The following is a 27,711-nucleotide window of genomic DNA, read 5'->3' on the forward strand; positions in this document are numbered from 1 at the left end:
TGAATAATTGCAAGAAACGACTGCAGCTACAAGAAACAATGGGAAGCAAGAAAGACGTGGGTCAAGCTTGTCAGCTGTGACTTGGAGGAAAGCCTTCTGTACTTAAAGTCAACAGGAAATCTCGATTGGCCATGGCGGTGAGACCTGACTTAGCAAGCTTGCACATTGCAAATGCCCTAGAAAGCCACACTAGCTAAAGGTGCAAGCAATTTCCGTGCATTCTTCATTACCTCCTCTGCAGAAAATGACTAACTCGTATGTGTACCATACAGTTTAACACAGACTGAGCTACAAGCTTATTAAAAACAAAAAGTAACATTTTAGAGAAAAAATGTCAAGCTATATTTTACATAGTAATAAAACAAACGTGTATACAGTAATAATGCACAAATATCCTCCTGACATGTCAGCTGGGGGTTATCTTTATTGTAAGTTCATAAATAGACCACCGTAGTTACATTACAAATTACCTGTCAAGCAAAAACGTGGCCAATTCAGAATTAGTTTTAAACCCTTTCAGGTCACATAGCTCTGAAAAGCTACTCTGATATTTACCCTTGTAAATACCCTTTGTTTTTTTGTTGTCTTAGCCGTATATGCTGTTGTGTGCAGCGGTGGTATGAGTAGTTTCTCTTGTGCGGGTGGCTGTTGCTCCACCATAGCTTTCACTAGCCTCCTGATGCCGCTCACAGAGCTGTTTGACTGAGTTGCGGAGGGGGGCGGCGGTTCGCAGTGGGTGTGAGTAGTGATTGACAGATATCAGACACTCCCTCAGACGCTCCTCTGGCTCTGATTGGTTGTTTTGTGTCAGGCACGGTGGATTCTTGCAAACCGCAGAAGGAGCAGTAGGTGGGACCGATGCAGCCTTTTTTTTTTTTTTTTTTTTTACAGATTACATGTTCCATGTACTGCTGTCTGGTCATAGGGAGAGTTATAGCAAATCTGACAAAAAAAAACAAAAACTTTTATACAAGTTACGTACTGCAGCTTTAGTTTACCATTTCTTAAATCTAGTCACATCTAATCAGTTTCTTGCCTTCCTGTCACCACACAACAACAGAGTGGAACCATACAAATACAACATAAATCTTCTGTAATTTATTTACCATTAACTTTAAGTCCTCAAAAAGAAATTGTACCTCTTACAGCTTGCATTCCACGCCTCTTCATACCCCTTTAAAGTTTGAGAATAGGTTGAGATTGTTTCTGCCCCAAGACTTCTAATCATTGGCTTTGCCAGATGAAATCGTGAGGGAAACTTCGCAGGGAACCAGTGACTAGATGGTTCAATTAGTCTTTCTCCCCTATAACCGATTGACAGATAGCCAGTTATACTTTAGGATAGTCATATTTCATGGGTAGCCAGTGTCAGTCCTGGCCATAGCCCCTGAACATGCCCCCGAACCGCATTGGCACCCCCACTGAATCGACGGACTGGCTCCATTTTTTCACAAAGGACTCAAGATGGTCTCTGTATGGCCCTAATACATTCAGAAAGATGAAATCACTCATGGTGCATTCACAGTTAAATAGAAGCTTGTTTTCGATGGCCACATTATGTGTCCATTAAATGAAAATTCCCCAAACTTGGCCCTTAAAGGAAATGTCACATTTCTGACACAGGTAAGAAAAAAATATTCATTAGTGCAAACTATAACAGTGTTAGAGAGTGATGCTCCATTTTGTAGCCTGGTGGTGTGGTATGATACTCACTAAAATGGTGTAGAAACAAGCTAGAATAATAACTCTATTTCCAAACACAGTGAAGTAGTGGCCAATCAATCACATCCACTGAGGCAAAGTTGAACAAAGGTGAATTTGGACCTTAGATTTTGTCAGAGCTGGCTGGAGATTGCACTGAAACAGGACAAATATGCTGGAATTTGTTACACAGGCTTCATTAGAAGTGAATGGGAATTGAGACAAATATTTGTGGACCATACCTTTACTCCTGATCTTTCTCTCCTCTCCATCTTCTTCTATCCCTGCAGTGGAACTTCCCTCTGTTGATGCTGGCCTGGAAAATTGGCCCTGCCCTTGCTACTGGTAACACTGTGGTGATGAAAGTTGCAGAGCAGACACCACTCACAGCACTCTATGTAGCCAGCCTCATTAAGGAGGTACTGTTTCTTATTTCATACTTAACACTCAATCAATAAATGTGTTATCAGAAAAATATAAATGACCATAAATGCAATACAGAGTAACTATGAGACTATGTTTTCGATTTGTACAATACAGTATTTATGCTTAACCATTAAGTGGCAAAAACGATTGAATAAAATTTGCAAGTCAGAATTTGTGCACTCTTTCAGTCTCTAATTTTAATGAGCTTGTATTGAAGCTCACACAGATCTTATGTGTGAGTTCCCAAAAATAGAAAAGGCTGTTTCTAAGATGTAGAATTATGTTATCACTTTTTGCTTATCAGATCTATTGAAGTTGTTAGTTTCAGTATTATGGGCATAAATAATGTGGTCTTGTGTCGTTATGAAAGTTACTTTCCTCCCTGAAGGCATTGAAATGTCACAAAGTTTTCCTCTGACTTATCCTCATCAGATCTTGAAAATGTTAAACTATGTAAAAGCTGGGTAGGCGAGGTTTTCTTTTTATTCTACAACACTAGCTGTCCTTTTATGTTGGATAGGAAAATCTGAGATATTGAGTTTGCAATCCTTGCCTTTTTCTAAAGAATAAATTGTTATAGGGTGTTTGTTTACACCTGTACTATTTGAAGCTTCATTCCCTCTAAAAGTTATTGACACAGAGCTCTTTATCCTTCCTTCTTAAATCATGCAATGAACTCCTAAAGTCTGTAAGCTAACAAGCTTAATTTTGTGTAATCAAGAGAACTATGTTACCAAAAAATCAACTAATGGGCAAGTTGATATATGCCAGTTTCATATAGAGTGTGCGGGTGACACTGATAGAGGCAGATGGGCATGTTTCTCTGTCATTGTACTCACATTGTTTGGAAGCATACGCTAGTCGCTGTAAAATGTACACGAATAGCAAATCATAACTTGTTGATTAAAACTATTTTTTTAGAATCAAAAATTCTATTTTGCTTATTTTGTTATAAGTGCAAAGTCAAAAGTTACTTGTCTTAATTTAATAGTTGTATAAGTTTCTGGAGTTGTACGTAATTTTATTCTACAAAGATATTCATGGTGTCCTCTTACTTCAGCATATTGTGTTCTACAAAGATGTTCTCAATAATAATAATGGCCGAACAGCTTTTTTTGACATGGTTCTGTTTCTAGGTGGGTTTTCCTGAAGGTGTTGTGAATATCTTGCCAGGCATGGGACCAACAGCTGGTGCTGCTATTGCAAGGCACATGGATGTCGATAAGCTGGCTTTCACTGGCTCCACAGAGGTAGGACAACTCTGTTTCTTGCCTTTAGTTTTTCACACATAATAAGCCGTATACATGCTTAACATAATTCAAAAGACTGGATGCATGGGGGCAGAAACACCATTCTGAACACTTCACTTGATGCACATCAGATAACACACAGAAATGGAATGGAAATGGTCACAAACATGAAGACATGGTGGTAGATACATCCCATTGGAAGAGGCCCTCATGCAGCACAAAATGGAAAAAGTCAGAAGCCAAATTAAAAAAAAACACGAGGAGAAGAAATTGATTCCTCTCAATCAATCAGTCAAACTTTATTTATATAGGACTTTTCATACGCAATGAAATGCAACACAATGTGCTTTACAAGAGTTAAAACCAATATAAATAAAAACAGAACAACAGTAAAAACCCATCCCTCCCACCCTTCGTATGTACTAACACACACCCTGAACTACATGCATATACACAGACACACACAGACACTCTCACCACAAATAGTAGGAAGAGTAACAAGAATGCCACCTTTGGGGCCATCCACACCGAGAGGAGTCATCAGGGACTGTGAGCACAGGGGGCACTGGCCACCTGGGCCCCCCCCGACCCTGACAGACCGGTGGACCCCCATGCCAAGGTAGGGAGCCCCCCCCACAAGCCAGGCCGAAGGGACCCGAGGACAGCACCCCCAGCAACAGACCAGACACAGCTCCCAGTGTGGACGACCACCCTGAGGAAACACTGGAATTAGAAAATAAATGAAACAGTTAAAAGAAGAGAAATTCATAAGATAATGAATAAAGTAGATAAAATATGGTAAAATAATACAACATATAAAACAACAAACTAAAAGGCACCAACATAAGATAAATGATAAAATGTAAGAAGAATTTAACGGTCAATTAAAAGCCTCATTAAAAAGGTGTGGCTTTAACCTTCTCTTAAAAATATCAACGGTCTCTGTAGACCTGAGGCTCTCTGGCAGGCTGTTCCACAGGTGTGGAGCATAGTGGCTAAATGCTGTCTCACTGTGGGTTTTTGTTCTGGCTTTTGGTATGGATGAAAGGCCGGTGCCGGAGGACCTCAGGATCTGCGAGGGCTGATGTGATAAAAGCAGGTCAAATAAGTAAGAGGGCGTAAGGCTATTAAGACATTTAAAAACTAGTAAAAGAACCTTAAAATCGATCCTGAAGCAGACAGGGAGCCAATGCAGCGATTGTAAAACTGGTGTAATGTGGGCCCGCCCTCTGGTCTTCGTCAGCACGCGTGTAGCTGAGTTTTGCAGTAATTGGAGGTATGCAATACTCTTTTTGGGAAGACCAGAGAGCAGGGCATTACAGTAATCTAAACAACAGGAAATAAAAGCATGCATTAGCACCTCTGTGCTAGCCTGAGAGAGAAACAGGCAGACTCTGGCTATGTTCTTGAGATGATAAAAGCCTATTTTTGTTATATTTTTGATATGAGGGATGAAAGTCAGCTCAGAGTCAAAAATCACGCCCAGGTTTTTTACAGATTGTGTTGGTTTAAAATCTTATAATTTTGGTAAAAGTTTCTCAGTCTGGCCTTCAGGACCTATTACTAAAACCTCTGTTTTATGCTGGTTGAGCTGAAGGAAATTCACTGCCATCAATGACTTGATATCTAAAATGCAGTTTAAGAGGGTATCAATAGGCCCCATGTCATCAGGAGACATGGCAATGTACAGCTGTGTATCATAAGCGTAGCTATGGAAACTGATGCCGTGTCTCCTGATGACGTCTCCAAGAGGAAGCATGTAAAGATTGAAAAGAATTGGACCTAAAATTGAGCCTTAGGGGACCCCACACTTAATTTCATGTGATACGTAGAGCTTCCCTGCTCACTATATGTTTCCCAATGTCCATAATTGTCTATTGGCTTGGTGATTAATTTTCTGGCCACATGATGACCTTTGCCAGCTTGTTCCTGTATTTACTGATCAGTTTATGTTACGGTGATGTTATCGTATTATTATCAATATTAGTATTGCTGACAAAAACTTACAGTTCTAACGGGGTTTTAGGACCTAATTGCAGTTCCACCAGAACATGGAAGTCACACAGAGTCTTAGATATGAGGCTGTCATTGCTCCGTCCAGAAAAACGCCGAGGCTCAGGAATCGTTTGGCTGACTGAACATACAACAGTCACTAGCAGTAAATACAAGACAACAGATCTAGTCAAACACTGAAGGCTAAGGTATTTACCTCATCGGTGCTGAATCTCTGTCCAAAGCCAGCTCCTCCTCATACGAGGAGTGGACAGGAGACTTCCTTCTCCAAGGCTGAGAAGAGTGGAGGCTGAAATCCATAGCTGCACTGGAAGGGTGACAGGCCCTCGGCAGAGCTGGTTAGGGTGTTGTGTTGTGTATTCAGTTTGACCATTGGCCTGGGGGTGGAATCTGGATGGCATGTGGCCATGGCCCCCAGCAGACTGCAGAACTCCTTCCAGAAAATGGAGGAAAACTGGGGATCCTGATTGACCCCACATCGACTGGGAGCCCGAGGAGGTGGAAAACATGGAGCAGGACTAATTCAGCAGTTTCTTTGGCGGAAGAAAGTTTGGTCAGGGGGATAAAGTGAGCCAGCTTGCTGTGATGAAGTGTGACCACGGGCATGCGGCACTGGGAGAGGCTGCAGAAACCCAGCAGGGGCATGGTGAGAAGGGTTGTGTTGGTTGCAGACAGCATAGGCGTTATGAACCCCTTGACATCCTCGTCTAATGTGGACAACTGAAAGCACTGAAGGAGGATGTCTTGGGTTCTCTGGATAGGTGAGCTTGGAGGCGTGGGTCCATTGGTGAGCATCAGACCACAGAGCAGGGGGAACAAGCAGCCGGTCCGGTCGGCATGCACTGGGGCCAGGTTGACCCCTCTCCCATTTGGCAGTTCCCCACAGGTGGTTGATGGTGAACCTTAGCCACCTTAGCTTTATTGGAGGTGAAGGTGTGGGGCTGTGGAGTGAAGAGGATTGAGCAGTTCATTGGGAAGGTGTTGCAATCAATCAAACTTTATTTGTATAGCACCTTTCATACAAAAAATGCAACACAAGATGCTTAACAAAAGATAAAAACATGAAACAGTAATATAATAGCAAACACCTCCCCCAAACACACCCACAGACCTACAAAACCACCGCACATCATGCACACACACACACACACCCACACACACCCACACACACCCACACACAACCACACACAACCACACACAACCACACGCACACACACACACACGCACACACACACACACACACACACACACACACACACACACACACACACACACACACACACACACACACCCCAACGAAACTGTCGGTGTAATAACATAATAACATGGCAGGGCACTGAGGAATCATGAGAGGAAAAAGCAAACACCTATGGGGAGCTCATTCACACTGCAAAGGATCACAGCCCACGGCCACAGGGAGCGCCGCCGCAACAGAGACCCCCTACCCAGATAAACCAGGGTGGACCCCATACATAGTTCAGAACCCCCCGGTCCCCTGACCTGGGCAGACCGGGGTGGACTCCACACACAGGGCAGAGCCCCCCAGTCCTCCAGGCCCGAGGGGTCCCCAGGACAACGCCCCGGCGGGCAGACCAGACACACCTCCCAGTGTGGAGGCCCTGGAGCTAAAACCTAAAAGACAATAGAATAAAAAGACCTAAAACGTAAAAGACAATAGAATAAAGGACCTAAAACCTAAAATTGAATAAAATTAAAGGACCTAAAAGTAAAAGACAATGGGCTAGGGTAAAACATGTCTGAATTAAAAGAGTAAAAGAAATCAATGGAAAGCCAAACTAAAAAGGTGAGTCTTAAACCTCCTTTTAAAAACACCAACAATCTCTGCGGTCCTGATGCACTCTGGCAGGCTGTTCCAAAGCTTTGAACGATAATGGTTGTGGAAGCTGATGCCGTGTCCCCTGATGACATCCCCAAGGGGAAGCATGTAAAGATTAAAAAGTACTGGACCTAAAATTGACCCTTGGGGCACCCTACACTTCATTTCATGGGTTCCGGAGGAACACGTATCCAAACTTACATAGAAACAATGGTCGGTGAGATAGGAATAAAACCAATTAAAAACAGCACCAGAGAGGCCCACCAGGTTTCTGAGTCTATTTAATAAAATGTGGTGATCTACTGTATAAAAGGCAGCACCGGGACTATGAGTTTTTGTGAGTCCGCATTACACCTGATATAGGGCTGGGCGATATGGCTGAAAACTCTATTGCGATATAAGTGTTTTATATTGGTCGATATCGATAATTGTTGATATTTTTTATGACCTATTTAAAATAAGGACCAGGAGAAAAATACATTCAATTTAAACATTTTTATTAAAAAAAAAAAATGGAAATGGAAAGGAAATGTCAACACAACCATAGAAAACACTCAAATAATAAATGTAAAAAAGGTGTAAAATGTAAACAGGTTTAGTGCAGGAAGTTCACAAGCTGATTCACCTTCTGCTGAATAAAATGTTTTCAGATATGTGCAGTGTTTTGGAAACAGCAGAAACTGAGGTAGACTTGACATCTGTAACATACAAACAAACATGATAGACAGTACAGTAACACTGACTGAACTATAAAACCAGCCTAGACATATGAACAACTTTAGTCACTCATCTTACTCTAAACATACATGAACTATTCAATTATATTTTTATTGCAAGTGTGTTTAAGAAAAAAAAAAAAAAAAAGTACGTGTAAGAGATGTTTATAACCTGGCTTCTCCCAGGTTTGCTGCTTGTGCGGTGGTGCTGCGGTTGGCGGACGTTGGCGAATACGGCTGCGCACCAAAGAGTGAGCGCGGCTAAGGTGGTTAAACAAGTTTGTGGTATTATTGGTCTTGGTGGGGACGAAAGTCTTGCATAAGTTACAGACCACATTGGTCTGACTATGGTCCGACTTATAAAATCCAGAATACTGGCGAGCTGACTTTCCCTGTTCTCGCTTTCTATTTCTCATCACGTGACAACGACACGGCGCAACCGAACTTGATACTGTTACATGATTGGCGTGTTAGCGTGTCTCTCTCACTGATTAGCGATTACTCCCTCTGTTGCTCAGTTACCTGAGAGCAAGTGCCTTTGTTCATGCAACCAACCTGGCTTCGCAACTTCAGGTTTTTTCCGACGAAGAAAAAAAAATTATCGAATGCTTTATCGAACGCATTTTATATTGATATTGATGACGTGTCTATCTCGAGACATATCGCTATCGTTCTATTGGCCCAGCCCTAACCTGATATCATTTAAAATCTTTGAAAGGGCTGTCTTGGTACTGTGGTTCACTGTAAAACCAGACTGATATTTCTCTAAAATGTTGTTAGTATTTAAGAAATAATTTATTTGGTTAAAAACCAGCCTTTCTAAAATCTTACTTAAAAAGGGTAAGTTGGATACAGGTTTGTAGTCATTAAAAATGCTGGTGTCTAAATTGCTCTTCTTCAGAAGGGGCTTCACCACTGCCGTTTTGAAGGCAGCAGGGAAGACACCCGTCTGCAGAGAGCAATTCACTATATTTAAAATCTGTTCCTCGAAGAATCCATAAAATGTCTTTAGAAGTGATGTGGGAATTGGATCTAAAAGGCAGGTTGTTGGATTTACCTGGGAGAAAACTCGACCAAGTGTCCTTGCATCGACCAGGGCAAAATTCTCCAGTGTTTCCTCGGGTAAAATCAACTGTCCAGGTGTGTTAAAAGTTACGTTCTGATGGGGTTTGCTGACCGGAGGAGGCGGAATGATGGGGGAGGACTGGACGGGCGATAGACCTGGAAACATCGGCTGGGCCCGGGCACCAGCTATCCACTGGATCTGAGCGGCTAATGCAGCCAACCCCTGCTCCTGGACTGTCACTGCGGTTGCCATCATGGCCTTGTGTTGCTGGAGGACGCCCTCAATTCTCTTAAAGCGATTCTGTAGTGAAGTGGATCTTGCGGGGTCCATGACTGGCCAGATTGTAGTGTAACAGGGGTTTAAGTCTTAGATACAAGGCTAGCACTGCTCTGTCCAGAACAATGGCAGTTTTTTAGCTGACCAAACAGGCAACAGTCATTAGTAGGACTTGATCCAGGTAATACGGGGCAACAAACGTAGTCAAACACTGAAAACTAAGGTTTTTGCCAGGGAACAGGAGATCGGGGGAGTTCAAAGGCAGGCAGGTCCGGTAACGAATATCCACTGGATATGAAACGCTGGAGAGTCTTGTATAATCTGGAACTGATTCTGTGTTGGAGAGCCACTTAAGTGCTGGGCTGATCGCAATGAGCTTCAGGTGTGTGATCAAGGCGTGGCTGAGTGTGGAAAGCTACTGGCAGTGACAACAGTGAGAAATTTATAGACTGCTGAAATGCTTAAAATAATCAAGATAGAGGAACAACTTGCCCCTCGTGGACTTCCCAATAGCCAGTGAGGGAGGGGACACTGATGCCTTCCTGAAGTGAGTACTTCCTGGGCTTCTCTGAATTGATTTTCTCTGAGGGGACCAGTGTTTGATATCATGCACCAGATACGTGCACCCAGATGGAAAAAAGCACGTCATCTGAGAACCATCGTTGACAAGATTCTGTGCATCTATGATGCTCGGTCAAGTTGCCCACAGCGAAAGAAAAGAAGGGGCTCCTTTGGAAAGCACATAATGCACGGCAACAGCAGACAAATAACCATGTTTAAAAAAAATTGACACAACTCATGGATTACGTCTGTCAGTGATCCACATAACAAATAATACTCCATCAAAAACGGTGTGAAAACATCAACAAAGGTAACAAATATATATAGTCCATAACAAGAGAGTAATCCACAGAAAGCTGTTTTCTCTTTTCAAATGAGCAGGCAATCCTTTTGCTTGTCATAAATGTTTTCCCACTTATCACTTCCCTAAAATTATGCAGACGGCACCATCTTGCCTTCAGTAACTCTCTAGAGTCTCAGGTTTCAAATTCCACTTGGCCAATCATGATCTGGCAAATGGAGCCTTACAACCAGAGGAGCTAGTCACTGTCGGAGTTGAATGGATGTTTTCCCAGACCCCCCACATGTGAAGATTGAGCCAATCACATTTCTGAAGATGACTGATATCATCAGCCACAAAGAAAAGTGAGATATTAACACAGTATAGCCCACCTGAATGAAGCCATCCATGAGGCACCATGTATAGGCTTGGCTGTAGATGAGTCCCCTGATGTGTCTGACAATTAGGGCTGAACGATTTGGGAAAATAATCTAATTGCGATTTTTTTCCCCCAATATTGCGATTGCGATTTAATATGCGATTTTTTTGTTTTATCCTCCACCCCCCCCCCCAAAAAAAAACAAAACATAATGATTGATTTAAATCTAACCAACACAATATTAGATACATTTTGTATAAAATGTTCTTTCCCATAGGCTGGGCCAATTTGTTAGAATTAAATTAAAAGATGTATGACTTGAAATAAAAGACATTTTTATTTAAGTGCTCATTACAGAATACAGATACATTTAAGTAATTTAAACAAAGTCACTGTAAGAAAAAGGTAGTGTAAAAAGTAAAAACACAAGGCACTTTTTAAACACTGTGCAAAGTTTACATTCTTATGAAAAAAATAATAAATTAAAATTATATGTATCTTACATTTCACACTACAACATAGAATTTGCCTCTACTACTTTGAAAATATTTTGTAGAATCAAAGTAAATAAAGTTATAAATAAAAAAAAAACAGAGAAATTCACTGTTAAATCAGACAAAAAATTCAATATTATAATATAGATCAACCTCACTTATCAAAAGAACACAACAATAACACACCACACAGACTAAAGTTCACATTGCGTATGGCACTGCCATATTGATCTAACAGTTTTGTTCTCAGTGGCTCACAGGTTTTTTGCTAAGAAAACTAGCATATTGACTTTTGCTGGCTTCAAAGATGAGCGAGTGCAAGTCACAATATTCCTTCCTGTGCTAAAGAGACGCTCTGAGTGAGCACTTGTGGCAGGTACACAAAGATACTTGCGGGCCATGGTGCACAGATGTGGGTAGCTTATCTTGTGCACCCTCCACCAAGCCAAGGGATCATCTTCTCCATCAATGGCAGGAGTCATCAGGTAACTGTTTACCTCTGCCTCTGCGACATCTTCAAGTTTTACAGGCAAAGATGGAGAGGCTGCACTGGTCTTGAAAAAACTGCCAAGAGACCTCTTCACCTTTTCCTCCACGGGCTGTGCACTTTGAGGCATCTGAGCAGTTTCAGTACGGGACCTCTTCTCCTATTGGATTAAAAAACAAACAGCCATTAGTTTTCCAGTTAAATTTTACAGAAAAATTGTGTTTTTGGGAAATATGTAATTATCATTTACCTGATGATATGTACGTTTTGCTGAGTCTACCATCTCTGTCTTCAGTCGGGTCTTGATAGCAGGAATGTTGTCAGTACTGATATACTGTGTTTTGAACCTAGGATCCAGGAAACAGGCAACATCCAAAAGCTCCTGGATGTTTGGGTCTCCGTATTTGTTGTTGAGGTATGCTAGGACTTTGGTTTTTATTGATTTAGTCAGGTCAGTGTCCTCAGCATCTTCAGCCAGGACTGATGTGGCAAAAAGGTGGAGAACAGGCTTGAGGTAGGAGATGCTCACATACTCTTCTCCAGAAAGAGCATCTGTAAATTCCAGTAGTGGATGCAGTGCCTTGTGAATTGACTCCAACACGTCAATATCCTGCCAGGTTGGGAGGAGGGTGCGCGCATATCGTTCACCAGACAATACCTGAGAAATGGCTTTGGCCTGTTCAAGCACTCTAGCAATCATCATTTCCTTAGATCCCCATCTTGTTGGGCACTCAGTTATGAGGTTGTGCTCAGGGAGTTTGAGCTCCCTCTGTGCCTCCGTCAGTGCTGCCTTCTTCTTCCAACTGTGGGAAAAATGCCCCACCAGCTTCCTGCACATTGCTGTTGCCCTTGACACTCTGTCATCTTTGAGTGCATTTTCTGAAAGACATAAAAAGTAATGTAATACAATGAGTTTTGTGATACAAGGCAATCAATTACCATTACACACTCATATTCTCTGCGCGCGCGCGCGGACACACGCACACACACACACACACACACACACACACACGACATGATAACTTACCAATGGCAAGATGTAATCTGTGTCCAAAACACTGGAGCCTCATCCATTCATTCAGCTGTGCAGCCAGCACCATATTTGATGCGTTGTCTGTCGTGATACAGACATGTTTTTCCTCATGGAGATCCCAGCTGGCAAGCCCCTCTCTCAGGCCGGCTGCAATATTATCCCCTGTGTGGTCGTCTGGGAAATAGTTTGCTTGTAGGCAGCGAGCTTTAAGGTTGAAGTCCTCATCAATAAAATGTACTGTGAGACTCTGGTATGGCTCAGCTGTGCGGCTTGACCACAGATCAGTTGTTGTAGCAAAAAACTCCACGGTTTTAAGCTCCGCGGCGACTTTATCTTTGCACTTTTTGTACAGCTCCGGTATGGCAGTCTGGCTAAAGTATGTGCGGGATGGTATACTGTACCGTTTATCCAGTGTATTTATCAATGCTGTGAACCCAGGCTTGGTCACCGTGCTGAGAGGCGCCATATCTTTTGCAATAAACTCCGTTATTGCCCGAGTGATTTCTGCGTGCCGTTTTGAAGTGCGCTCATACGGGGTGGCACTTTCAAACATTTCGGTCAGTGATCCCTGCCTTGAGGTACTTGGCTTGCCAGGCGCGCTGGTGCTCGGCGTTTTGGCCAGACAACTGTCATATATGGTTTTGTGGTATTTTTTTAAGTGCTGGAACAAGTTCGTAGTGTTACCCCGTGAAGTAGCAACGGTAGCACGGCATGTTCTGCACAACACCTGCCGCTGCGCAACATCTTCTTTTTTTAAACCAAAATGATTCCACACCACCGACGTGCTGTTCCTCTTCGAGACTAAAGTCTCACGTGTGTCCGTTTCTGACTGCTCCGTTGAGCCAGAGGCCATTGCGCAACAGGCTAAAGGGCAGGATGAAAAATTGGTGTGTTCGAGAGCTCCGCTGTAGCTCGCGTCTCGTGACCAACTTGTAATCGCGCAAGTTGCGGTTAGGAAATCTCGTTTTATCATATCGCGATATTATCGCAAATGCAATTAATCGTCCAGCCCTACTAACAATACTCAGTTGTTAGTTTTTGTCAGGTTCTTCAACAAAGACCAGAAAGTGTTCTGTAAGGACCTGTTCGGTGGTACTCCCCTTCAGACCCGTACAAGAGGAGAGGACATCTACCTGGCCATTAAGGAGACGTTAAAAGAGCGAGGAAGAGAGCCAAAACAAGTGGTTTCTGTAACCACAGATGGAGCCCCTGCCATGACAGAGAGAGAGAGAGGAGCTGTAGCAAGACTGAAAGAAGACAGTCCTGAGCTCATTGCATACCACTGCATCATCCACCTGTCCTCTGCGCCACCCTGTCAGATGAGCATGCTGAGATGATGAACACAATAATGAAAATGATAAGTTTTCTCAGGGCATCCTCTTCCTATCAGCATCTCATGCTCAGGGAATTCCTCAGAGATGTTGAAGCAAATGCTGACGATCTTTTGCTGCACAACAATGTCAGATGGCTCAGCAAAGGCAGGTTTCTGGAGCTGTTTTGGTCCATCAGAAGGGAGGTAGCAGTTCTTTCAGTCTACTTGTAACTTCATTTTCTCGTTTGTCTTTTTCTCGCCTATTGGTGCGTTATTGTAATCTTTTGTCTACTTTTATTTTCAACTTTATTAATAACCGGAAAGTTTTGCCATACATTCATTCATGTGGACCAAAATCCTGCAGCCAGCCCCAACCCATCTGTCTGGGTCAAAGCCATCGAAAGAGCTGCTCCTCTTCTGTTACCGACACCAAAGGACCAGCCCCTGAACCTTCTCATCTGTAGATAACTACTCGCACACGCTGCGAACCACCCCCTCCCTCTGTGAGTGGCATCAGGAGGCTGGTGAAAGCTATGGCGGAGCAACAGCCACCCGCAAAGGAGAAACTGCCCATACCACTGCTGCCAACAACAGCATATACGGCTAAGACTACAAATAACCATAAAGCTTGCAGCACGTACGGTATGTTAGCGACTGTAATGTAGCAGCTGGGCAGAGTTAGCTTGTTTCCGATGCTAAGGCTAGCGTTACTGGTTGCCACGGCAGCCATGCAGCTGCTGCAGGGAGGAGGGGCTTTGAGGCAGGGCATGAGTACTGTAAGTTTACTTGTATTATACTTGCATTATAAAATAAAACTTAAATGTAAACTAACTGTGTACTCAAAGTTTAGTTCTCTTAAACTATTCTCTTAAAAATATACTATTTATAAACTAAAAATGGGCCAATTTAGTCCCAAGAAGTATTGAAGAGGTACACTTAGGCTACGTTCCCACCAAACGCGATGAAATAAGATTGCACCACAAGATTACATACAAAGTCAATGCAAAGACGCGATGTGAAGCGTCATTTTGCCGGGCGACGTGATGGCCGTGATTGCGCGGCGCGATGGACGCGTTGGCCGCGAAAATCGCTGTCATCGCGTCGCGTTATCGCTTCATCACTGGAGTTGAAATTATTGAACTTTTGCGGCGGATTCGCGTGAAGACGCGCCGCGACAGCCTGTCAGCATTGAGATCGTCATCGACGTGCTGACGTACGGACGTGGTCGACGAGAGAATGAAATGGCGGAAGAAATGTTGTTGTTGGGCGGGCTTGTCGCGCGACGCGATGACGCCGCAAGGGGTTTTTGTACCAGCGTCAAAACTGGAGCGTCTGGCGCGTCGCGATTTCATTTGAGGCGCGATTTGAGGCGTTTGGTGGGAAAGCAGCCTGAGAAGTATACTACTAGTAAATTGATATTAATATACTTGCAGCATAAAGTATACTTGGAAAAATATACTTATGCTTTACCTAATATTACTTAATAAAATAAACTTGAAGTACAATTCTTTTTCGTAAGGGAATGGCTGGAATGTTCAGAAGTTTATAAATTCGCCTGTAACCAATGCCATCACTATGTTTTGCAAAATTGAGGTTGCAAAGGTCTTGCGAGAGCTCTTTGCTTTTACCCATCATGAGATGTTTCTTGTGTGACACCTTGGTAATGAGAATCCTTTTTAAAGGCCATCAGTGAGAACTAAATCAGCTGATATTAATCAGCACTATTATTTGGATTGTTACTGACATCTGGTGGAAAAAGTCATTTCAAAGAGGAGCTGATAAAAGGCATGGAAATCTTTTTCTCATTTACATTGTATAGTTTGTTGCAAACAAGATGATGCAACAATGGTCAGTGGAAACCAAAATCATCAGCCCATTGAGCGGAGGATTCCAAATCACACTGAAAAATCTAAGCAAAAAATTGAAATCACAGGCTGATCCAACTTGCATGAATTTCATTACGGCAACTCATAATGTGACTCAGTGGTGTGTATGGCCCCTTATGCACTCCTGCCAACGTCTGGGTTCCTGGAATAGCAAAAGTCTTTTTCCAGGATCTCAAAACAGTTTTCCTTTGCAGAATGTCAAAAGATATAACATGAATAATAATGTTCCAATCACTTGGATGTGCAGTGAGGATGCCTGGCAGCAGCTTTGTTAGCTCTCTGACAGATGCACGATTCATGGTGAAATTTTCAGTCTTACGATTCCTGGTTTTAGAGTCCCCAAACAGAATGTTGTCTGGCTTGTGGGGTGTGGGTTTACCTGTATTATTTCTGGCCCTTGGCTTGTCAGATGGTGAGTTAGGAATATTTCCCCTAGCCTTTGGCATTGCAATCGTCTTGGGGCTGTTTCTTGAGTTTTGCCCAGCCTTACTGCTCGTAGTGTGATTAGTTTCCCTGGCCTCAATGTTAGGGCTGGGCGGTATACCGGATCACACCGAATACCAGTGTATATTTTTATTATGATATGAATTTTTAATATACCGCCACACCGGTGTATGTGATTACACAACATTTGGAATGCCGTGCAACGCTGTTTCAGACAGGACTGTCTCCAATGTTGCGCTTAGAAACACACATGGTGCGGGGCGTGGTGAGGGTAAGCTGTAGTGCTCTGGTGTTACGTTATGGTGAAGATGGATGGGATAGACATTGAAAGTTCCAAAAGTGAAGCTGCAGAACTAGTAGAACATAATGACACAGAAGAACTTGTGCCAAAAACAGGAGCCGTGTCTGTTGTTTTTTTGTTTTTTTTTTAAAAGAGAAAGCACTGTCAGGCTAAAGTTGTCGCCAGAGGCAGCAACACCAGCAATTTACTCCACCACCTTAGCCGCAAGCATGTCTTGGAATATCAAGAATGTATGAAGTTAAGATCAACGCCCTTTGCATCAGCAGGTAACACAGGAAAAGAAAAAGAAAAATCGAGCCAAATTTCACTTCAAGACGCTGTTGCTAGAGGGACTCCCAACGACAGAAAAAGCAAACGGTGGATCGAGATTACAAACTCTACCACTATCTACCTAGCCAAAGACATAGTCGTAACACTGTAGAAAAAGAAGGCTTCAGGCAGAAGACAGTGGATCCCAGGTATGAAATACAGAGCAGAAAATACTTCAGCCAAGTTGCAATCCCTGACCTGTACTTGTTCAATACAAGCGCCGCCTGTACAGGGGGCAGTGTGAGATGTGTCCAGTTCAAATGATCAATGCTCACGCTAGGAAGCACCTAGCGAAATAGCGTATGTCCACTTTAGAGCTTCTGCTCATTTCACCACGTCATGCAAACCACACAAGCCTGATATTGTATGAAAGCAGAGAGTCTGCTGATGACGAAGATGTCTGCCACCTCACAGTGCGACGGAAACTCGGCAAGCTAGCAGCCAAAGAGTAGCAGAAAAAAAAATCAGAAAATATGTCTTACCTTTGCTGTTTTGTGGTCAAAAGTTATATTCCAGCTTGAAAAAACGCTGCTGATGTCTCCTCCTATGACTATGACCTTCAACACTGCTCTGTTAACAAACGTCTTTCCAGTCTATCAGTGTGGGTAATTGCCTTTTTATAACTTGAAATGGCATCTCCACCCATAAAATCATTTCAGGCAAAGTGCAGTTGTCACCATCTCTTTCTTTCCCAACATATGTCCACCAGGTGGGTCATCTGATCCAGCAGGCTTCAGGTAGCAGTAACCTGAAGAAAGTCACTCTGGAGCTGGGAGGAAAGAGTCCTAATATCATCCTGTCCGATGCCAACAGTATGTATTCTGTCAGTGTTTCCAAAGCTACAAGATACCATTTGCTGCTGTGTTTGTATTTTTTACAGATATAACTGCTGCTGTATATTCTAATCACAGCTGGATTAGCATCCAGTCAAAGCAGGCAACTGCCTCATTTTTGTGCAACTGGTTTGTGGTAATTTGATTGTAACATTCTTTGAGAATATGCACATCTGAAGCACAGCATCAACAGAAATTATGTATGTAGAGGGATATTTACCTCATATAAATGGCAATGATTATTGTACCGTCACTCCCTCAGTATACTCATACGTCATTACAGAAAGATAAGAAATTATATCACAGCAAAATTGATTTTCACCTGCTGTCAGTTACTCTTTTAAGACAGGACCTGTCTGTCCTGAAATGCATTATAAGTGGCAGATGGACATAAAAGTTGAAGAGTTTTTTAGTATTGTTTATTTATGAGAATATGCTCCATGTGAAAGTTAAGGTCGTCTTTGACATTTCCTCATTCAGTGGAAGATGCAGTGGAGCAGTCCCACTTCGCTCTCTTTTTCAACCAAGGCCAGTGTTGCTGTGCTGGCTCCCGAACCTATGTCCAAGAAGACATCTATGATGAGTTTATGGAACGGAGTGTTGATCGAGCTAAGAGACGAGTGGTGGGGAACCCTTTTGACTTAAAGACAGAACAGGGACCTCAGGTAACACAGACACTTGTTCACTGTCATACACCAGCACTGACTTTTTTTGCAACAAGATAATAAAATGATAAACACAACATATATCTACGAAACCTTTAATGATATCTTTCTTTTTTCTTTTTTTTTTTAGAGCACACCCCCACCCCGCCCCAAATTAATTATACACCCTGACACTAACATTTAATTGTTTAGTTTTTGTCATGGCCAAGATTATTACATGTTTATTTTTTACTACACAGTAAAATTAGCAGTGTTAATTCAACACTTAAAGAGTTATTTTAACACTGGGTCAGTGCACATATGGTCCTAATCTACAAAGAGTGACAGTTACAGTGGACATAGTATTGAATTTTCAGTTAATTCAACTCTAGTAAGTAATATTTAACGCACACACTGCATTGAGAAGTGTTAATCAAGTTTTACACTATAAGGAAAGTAACACTCAGAGTGTAATTTATATTTAACACTAAGGGTTTTTCAGTGTTAACCAGAATTTATTCTTAACAATTAACTCTCCACGAGTGGTAGAGCCACTTAACGGCAAGTTAGAAGGAACTACTCCCAAAACAGTGTTGATTCTTAATTAACTCCGGCTAGTGTAAAATATTATTTACTCATGTATTTACTCCGAGTGTTACATTTCTTTAAGACCTTTTTGATTTTGAATTGACTCTTTTTCAATAAAATGCATTCTAAATAGCATTACTTGTTAGTGTTTAGCAATTTCTACTTTACAATGCACTGTGTGGAAAAACAAACAAACCAGTGAATCCATGTCTTAATAAAAATTTATTACAAAATTGCAATAGAAATATAAACCTTCAGATTTAGTTCAAAACAAGTTTCCATTTTTGTTTGGTTTTGTGAGACAATCACTTGCATATGCTTTACAAGCATGTTAGTACTCACAAAGTGAGCCTGGCAAACAAAAGAAATGACCCCCGTGGTTTGTAAGACTGGGTGGACTTTGAAAAATTAGTCACAGCATAAAAAAAAAAAAATAATAAAAATCAAAAAGCAGAAACAAATACAGAACAATGCCATTGCATTGACTGATAAATGGCAAATATGTTGCCCATCCTGTGTGTCAATGTAGCCTTTAACTACTGTAGCAGTGTAGCCCTGAGCTCAGCAACACATGGGCTTCCCTGGACTTTGCTAACATCTATATTATACACAGTTGTCTGTATAAAGGTGTAAATGTTGTGGAGCATCTGATTATAAATGGTACCAAATACAAAGTGTGCTTTGAGGAGTTCATCGAGCACTTCAAGAGGTCTGGTTGAGTGGCATGATATAACTTGCTTGTCCAGAACAATGAAGAACGCATGGATGGCGCTCTTCTTCATCCCAATGGCAAGTAGATAGGGTTGAGCTGTACTGTTGATGGCATCAACTTATTCCTGTGATGCTTGTTCCACTCTGAGGATAGAAAAAGGAAATAAAATTGAAACAATGAAATTCAAAATGCTTGAACAGTTTAAACGGTTCAAGATCATAAATTAATACTGTAGGTATATTTAAAAAAAAATGTTCCAAATGTCTATGGTGTCCTGTATACAAGATGATTTCTGTGGTGCCTCAGACAATGAGTTTAACAAATTTTGTAGTAATGTCACACCAGAATCGATTTCACACATGCAAGACATGTCCGATGAGTGAGAAATACATGACGTCTCAAAAGGAAAGTAACTCTTTAATAAGTTACAATACAAACTGTCTTAGACACAACAAGATGCTTCTCAGCCTGGGATGCTGAAGCCTTGCCTGGTCTTTTTTGGCCTTGGGCTGAAGGGGGAAGCAGGTACAGGAGGAGGATAATGATAATAATCCTCTACACAGAACCAAAAGAGTTAAAGCTGCAGTAGGTAAGATCAAGAAGAGAGCCAACTTAGCCTGAAAATTTGAACCAACACAAGTTCCACATCACTCCCCCTCCCTCTCCGCTGCACTCATGCCCTGCCTCCAAGCCCCTCCTCCCTGTGGCATCTGCGCGGCTGCTGTGACAACTAGCAACATTACCCTTAGCATCAGAAACAAGCTAACTCTGTTCAGCTGCTAATCACAGTCGCTAACATACCGTACGCACTGCAGAGTGTTACTGTAACAATCACCATATTAGCTTTATGGTTATTTGTTGTCTTCGCCATATATGCTGTTGTTGGCAGCAGCGGTATGGACAATTTCTCCTTCGCGGGTGGCTGTTGCTCCGCCATAGCTTTCGCTAGCCTCCTGACTATTTTAGTTAAACAAGTTAAAAGTCCAACACCAGAAGCTGAAATAACACACAAAAGTTAAATGTACCAGTGATGAGATTAATAAAAATCCTATGTTTCTAGAATCAAGTACTTGCTACCTTGTCACCAACTTGTGAGCACATGACATTATATAAACACTGCTAGATCCTGGAGTTTCCTCTATGAAGTGCAGATGTGATACAGACTATTAGAATACAACAAAAGTACCAAATACAACATACTGGATTTCTGGGCAAGGAGTAACATGAAAAGTCTAACTACCAACATGGGCAAAACCAAATAGCTGTCAAAAGACACAAGAGACAAAATCAGCACAGGACTACACGGGAGGAGCTGATCAATGACCTGAAGAGAGCTGGGACCACCGTTTCCAAGGCTACTATCAGTAATAAACTAAGACGTCATGGTTTAAAATCATGCAGCGCACGAAAGGTTCCCCTGCTGAAGTTAGCCCATATCAAGGCCTGTCTGAAGTTTGCCAATGACCATCTGGATGATCCAGAGGAGTCATGGGAGAAAGTCACGTGGTCAGATGAGACCAAAATAGTACTTTTTGGTCTTAACTCCATTCGCCGTGTTTGGAGGAGGAAGAAGGAGGAGTATCATCCCAAGAACACCGTACCTACAGTGAAGCATGGGGGTGGAAGCATCATGTTCTGGGGGTGTTTTTCTGCACAGGGGATAGGACGACTGCACTGTATTAAGGAGAGGATAAACGGGGCTGTGTACTGTGAGATATTGGGCAAAAACCTCCTTCCCTCAGTCAGAGCGTTGAAGGTGGGTCGTGGCTGGGTCTTCCAACATGACAACAACCCGAAGCACACAGCCAGGAAAACCAAGTAGTGGCTCCGTAAGAAGCATATCAAGGTTCTGGAGTGGCCTAGCCAGTCTCCAGACCTAAATCCAATAGAAAATCTTTGGAGGGAGCTGAAACTCCGTGTTGCTCAGCGACAGCCCCAAAACCTGACAGATCTACAGAAGATCTGTATGGATTAGTGGGCCAAAATCCCTGCTGCAGTATGCGCAAACCTGGTCAAGACCTATAGGAACCATTTGACCATCTGTAATTGTTAACAAAGGCTTCTGCACCAAATATTAAAATTGTTTGACTCAAGTGATCAAATACTTATTTGACACAGTAATATAAAAATAAATTGTTAAAAAAAAAATCATCAAAAAATCACCAAAAATCATCCAAGCTGCTTGGCAATTGCCCTGTAGCCCTTTCCAGCTTTGTGAAGGTCTACAATTTTGTCTCTTGTGTCTAGTTAGACTTTTGACTGATTGTGGGGTGCACAGGTGCCTTTATGAAAGCTAACGACCTCAAACAGGTGCTACTAAATTAGAATCATGAGCAGAGTGGAGTTGGAATATTTAAAAGCAGTATAGTAGGTCTTTGCAGGTCAGAAATCTGTCTGATAAGCAAGTGATCAAATACTTATTTGACACAGTAATATACAAAGAAATTGTTAAAAAATATCATACAATGTGATATCTGATATCTCTAAGACATGAGAGCAAATCAAAATATCCCTTTCTACACGTTAAGTTTAATTCTAAAGTGTGTAGGAGGACAGCCCCGACCAAGCGAGCACAACATGTCTCAAAAGAATAATGTTTATGTACTAACGTTAATTAAAGAACCGGAATGTCGGAACTCATCAATTATATGATAGTTAATAATGTTACGAGTTTTCATCCGAAACATAACGGTGTTTAGCAACGTCACGTTTTATTTAAGTAACCTTACCTTAAGGACACAATTGATTTGCAGAGATCTCTGAGGAGAGTCAACTCACAGAAGGCCCCAGGCCCTGACAACATTCCTGGTTGGGTGCTCAGAGAATGTACAGATCAGTTTGCTCACATTCAAACTAGCGTTGGGCGGTAATCTGGTAATAAGGTATCCCACGGTATCTAAAAATAGCAACGGTATCAGTTTCATTACCGTCATTTAAAAAAATTCTGTGCATATAGGTCTATAGGGGTCTAACATAATTGTAGCATCGTCGTAACAAAAATGAAGTCCACTCCGTTCAATGTATTTAGTTGAATTTTCACTCAAGGAAAAGGTGACTGTGCAAAAGTACATGCTAAGAATGAACCTGAGCAGTCGTACAAATGTTTTAACACAGGTATGTCCACGTGCTCATTTAGGCGCATCTGAGCAGAGTACCGTTAACTCGTCCAAGTGTACGGAGAAACTCCTCTGTTGAAGACAGTTTTTCAGCCTTTTTCTGATTGCTATTGTTCTTAGCTCTCATAAAAGGACAAAATGCAAATAAAACAGTAAAATAACACTTCTGCTCAGCAGAGTCCTCTGTGAGCGCTCTGCTCATTCATGAGATGGAGCGGTGAAACTAACTGCATAGTTACACTGGTCAATAGCTCAGCAACCCACCCAAATTCACCATAGAAACACCAATGATGATCCGGAAGGAAGTACCCCCAGAGATAAGTTATTGCATGAAGAGCGCTCCGTAAAACATACTCTATGATTTACCAAAGTTTTTTTTCTGCTACTCTTTGGCTGCTAACTCGCCGAGTTTTCGTCGGACAGTGAGGAGGCAGACATCCTCGTGATCATCAGACTCTCTGCTTTCGTATAATACTGGGTTTTTGAGGTTTGCGTGAAGTGGTGAAATCAGCAGATGCAGTACCTTTGATGTGCGCTATTTTCGTGTTTTCATTACATGCGCATATAATTTTGTGGGGTATGAATTATGTTTCGTTTGGGTGGCAATGCTTGGTAGAGGCTTTTAACTGAGTTTCTCCCCGTCATTCTGGTATGCTACAAGTTAGGACTGGTGCTTCTTAGCGTGAGCATTGACCGTCTGAACTGCGGGCATGTCACGCTGCCCTGCAAAGTGATTTTTAATTAGTCATTAGTATACCCCGGGAAAATGTGGGGAAAGTTTGACGTTGTCAAAATTTGGATACAGCCCAACTCTAGTTCTAATGGACATTTTTAACACCTCATTGCATCAGGTGACAGTCCCATCATGTTTCAGGTCTGCCACCATCATCCCACAACGCTTAATGACATCTGGCCCGTCGCACTCACTCCCATCATGATGAAGTGCTTTGAGACTCGTAAAGGAGCTTATCATCTCCAGACTCCCCCCCCCCCACAGTTTGACCCCTTCCTGTTTGCCTACTGGCCTCCACCGAGGATGCCATCTCCTCCGCTCGCCACCTGAGCCTCGCTCACCTGGAGCAAAAGAATGCTGATGTGCGGATGCTGTTTCTGGACTTCAGTTCAGCATTCAACATCATCATTCCACAGCATATGGTAGACAAACTGGAACTCCTGGGGTTCAGTACCCCCTTGTGTAACTGGCTGCTTGACTTCCTCACTGAAAGACCTCAGTTGGTGCGGTTCAGACAGAACATCTCCCATGTCATCACTCTCAGCACAGGCTCCCCTCAGGGCTGTGTCCTGAGCCCTCTGCTGTTCACCCTGATGACACATTAATGCGTCCCCAAGGCTGCGACCAACCATTTTGTGAAGTTTGCAGACGACACAACGGTGGTGGGCCTCATCAAGGACAACAATGACCTGGCCTACAGAGAAGAGGTGGAGCAGTTGGTGGGCTGGTGCAAAGACAATAACCTGGTCCTGAACATGGATAAAACAAAAGAGCTCATTGTCGACTTCAGGAAGCACCAGCCATGCTCCACTTCTCCTCAACAACACAGCTCTGAAGATAGTCAGCAGCACCAAGTTTCTGGGGGTGCACATCATGGACGACCTCACCTGGTCTGTGAACACCATGTCACTGGTGAAAAGGGCACAGCAACGCCTGCACTTTCTGTGCAGAGGAGCCCACCTGCCCCCGCCCATCCTCACTACATTTTACAGAAGCACCATAGAGAGCATCTTGACCAGCTGCATCTCTGTGTGGTGTGGCGGCAGAAGTGCTGCTGACTGGAAGAATGTGAGGAGAGTGGAGAAAATCATTGGGACTTGCACCCAAACACTGCATGTCCCATGCCGACAACGTCATCAGGGACTCCTCACACCCCCACCATGGTCTGTTCTCCCTTCATCATAACTGTACATATCACTACACACTTTTTTTTTATTTATATGTATATATATTGTGCATATATATACTTTTTAAAAAAGATTTTTCAACCTGTGCTGAGCTGGTTGCAAACGAAATTTTGTTGTATTCACTTGCTGTCTACTGAAAGACAATATGTGTAATGTAAGTCTAAGTCTATATTTCAAGGAGCTGTGAAAATAAATAGCTTGATGTAACTTTTACCTACCCCTCATGTAACATTATTTAAACGATCTAAAACATAAACCGATTACTTAGAGTAACTAATTCATGTTAACCTTATATATTACCACCACGTTACCATTAATGTTACAATACAGAGTGTTTAACATTATTCAAGCAGCAAAGCCTGTGCACACATTAGCCGCTGTTAACCAGTCAAGCTCACGGTCAAGCTAACGTTAGCTAGTTTTGCCAATTCCTCAAATGTGTTGCTGTTTGAACTGAACAGACTTTATCAGAATCAGAAAAGCCTTTATTGCCAAGTACGATTTTATACATATGAGGAATTTGCTTTGGTGAAGTTGGTGCATGACACATCTAGTAAAAAATAAGCTATTAAAGTAGTAAAAAATATAACAATATAAATATATATACACAAATCTTCAGTCAGAAACACAGTCTGTTTTTTCAGAAAGAAGTCCAAGCTGAGCGTTAATGTAATGCATAGGGTTATGGCAATGTCAATGTGACATTGATGTGGGCAGAGGTGAAGTGTGAAGAGTGTCGGGGGGGGTTCTGGGCCTTGTTGATAAGGCTGACAGCAGACGGGAAAAAACTGTTCTTGTGACGTGAGGTTTTGGTCCTGATGGACCGTGGCCTCCTGGCAGAGGGGAGTGTCTCAAAGAGTTTGTTTCCGGAGTGAGAGGGATCAGCCACAATCTTTCCTGCATGCCTCAGGGTCCTGGAAGCATACAGGTCCTGAAGAGACGGGAGATTACAGTCGATCACCTTCTCTGCAGACCGAATGACACGCGGCAGTCTGCGCTTGTCCTTGGCGGTGGCACCAGCGCACCAGATGGTGATGGAGGAGCTGAGGATGGACTCAATGGCTGTGTCCCAATTCAGGGGCTGCATCCTTCGGAGGACGCATTTGAAGGCCGATTATGTCATAGCACTGCGCGAAGGCTGTTCCAATTCGTCCAAATTCGAAGGGTCCTCCAAATGCAGCCGACAAATGCGCCCTCCTTTTCCCTGTTTTCGGAGGATGCATCGCTACTATCCTTCGCGGCCTCACATATCCCAAAATGCTTTGCACACCGATTGTTTTTTTTAACAATAGCGACCAACAGCACCAGCAGCACCATTGTTGCACAAAACTAGGATAAGGGATTAAGCCAGGATATGTTGGTAATACTGGCTCAACTTATCTTATGGGATAAGTTACCATGGAGATTTATTCTGTGGAGCTAGCCTGCTTCAGACCAGGCTAAATTCCAGGATCTATTTAATCTTATCCCTTATCTTAGTCAGCAGTCATCACAAACAGAAACCAATAGCTATTCCACTGCCCACTACACATTGTTATCACATTCAACTAGATCCATGGTCATTATTTAAACATTAACACAAAACTTAAGCATCATTAATTTCAATTTTAATTCATTTTATTAATTTCAATCATTGTAGATAAATGATGATTTAAGATGATGTTGCAATCATCAGTTTCCCATAGACTATATATAAAAATACACATCCAATATAAATAGAAATACACATCAAAGAGTAACATGATGTTCCTTTTATTGAATAAGGATAAATCAAAGCATCAGTTCCTTTCCAAACTGAAGTCACACAGTGACTCTACAAGATAGAAAGCACAGAATCAAAGCATATTATACAACACAAGAATAAATACACATCCAACGGTCTGTATATAATATACCCCACATGTCTGCACACTGAAATAAATGCAGGACAAATCCGTACACAACAAATGAACAGACAAATGAATGGATGCAGTAGCCTGCAAGCTTGTATACAGCACAAACATAAGAGGCCAAATCAATCTAACTTGATAAGATAAGATCAACTTTATTTATCCCAAGGGGAAATTATGCAAGGGATAATGCCCAACGAGGTGTCCATTATCAGAAATGAATGGACAGCGCGGAGGCGTGAACCGTCCAACGTGAAGCTCCGCATATACTATTGTCACTTACGAAAGTTTTTCCACAAGAAGCAGCTGAGTGGACTATTAAATATCTCTCATTGTGACGTGTTGCCAAGGTAACCGGCTCTGGCCACACAACTCGGTTGCAGCTCGGTCGGCCGCAGCTGTTATATTAGGCCTAATCAGTGGAGGGAAGTGAGATGATTGCTCAACGTTATGTTACATGGTACAGAGTATCCTTTCAGAGGGCAAGTGCACCTCTTACCACTTGTGTGTGTCCAGAGGATGCGAAATTTTGTTTCAAAGAATCAAAGTCCACAGATAGTGTCTTAAATCGTTTTTATTGCAAGAAATATTATCCACCATTCACTCTGATCATTAAATGTGTATCAAGCAAGTCTATCCTATTCACCCAGACCATGGTATAACAAGGAGTTATACAGTCTGATGGAGTTACATTTACACAGTTTCACTTACAATATCAACTGATTCATAATCAGAGTGCAACTATGTTTTCGAAGATGTTAATTAACTATTTGGATTGTAATTGTGATGGTTTCAGCAGAGCGGTGAGTGGGTATTTGTGCGCTACTTATGTATTCAGGCAGTCTGCAATACTTTGCCACGCTTTCTCTCCTTGTTTTATAACTGTGGCGGTGTTGCCATTCTTTTTAATTTGGTCCTTCACCTCCTCGTAAGCCTCCCTGAGCATTTCTGCCTCCAATGGGGAAAAGTACGCTGCTCTAGTTGCCGTGGTGAATCTGTGATTGATAGCGGGGTCTATTTGAGGAAGCCGCGTGCACACACTTATCCAGGATAGGTTTCACCTGGCTTGTGGAATCTGTGTCTGCTCAACCTGGCTTGGTCTTTGTGCGACTGATTAAGCCGAGACGCTCATGTTTTGGATTGGTTGAACCCAGCTCACTCACTTATTCTGGATGTCTTAATCCTACTTTTGTGCAACGGGCCCCTGGTGTATGTGATAACCAGTTGTCCTGTTGTTG

At 42.4% G+C, this 27,711-nt stretch overlaps 1 protein-coding gene across 1 annotated transcript in view; it reads left to right on the top strand.

The window, feature by feature from the left end:
- The window catches only part of LOC139333608 (aldehyde dehydrogenase, mitochondrial-like), a 50,988-nt gene that overhangs the window by 12,412 nt on the left and 10,865 nt on the right, over window positions 1–27,711 (top strand). Inside the window, exons 6-9 of the mRNA XM_070966146.1 lie at window positions 1,992–2,120; window positions 3,264–3,377; window positions 17,481–17,583; window positions 18,085–18,269. Of these exons, the coding sequence (XP_070822247.1) occupies window positions 1,992–2,120; window positions 3,264–3,377; window positions 17,481–17,583; window positions 18,085–18,269 (531 nt within the window). The remainder of the gene's footprint in view (window positions 1–1,991; window positions 2,121–3,263; window positions 3,378–17,480; window positions 17,584–18,084; window positions 18,270–27,711) is intronic.

This window comes from Chaetodon trifascialis, chromosome 7 (assembly GCF_039877785.1).
Source record: "Chaetodon trifascialis isolate fChaTrf1 chromosome 7, fChaTrf1.hap1, whole genome shotgun sequence".
Classification (NCBI taxonomy): domain Eukaryota; kingdom Metazoa; phylum Chordata; class Actinopteri; order Chaetodontiformes; family Chaetodontidae; genus Chaetodon; species Chaetodon trifascialis.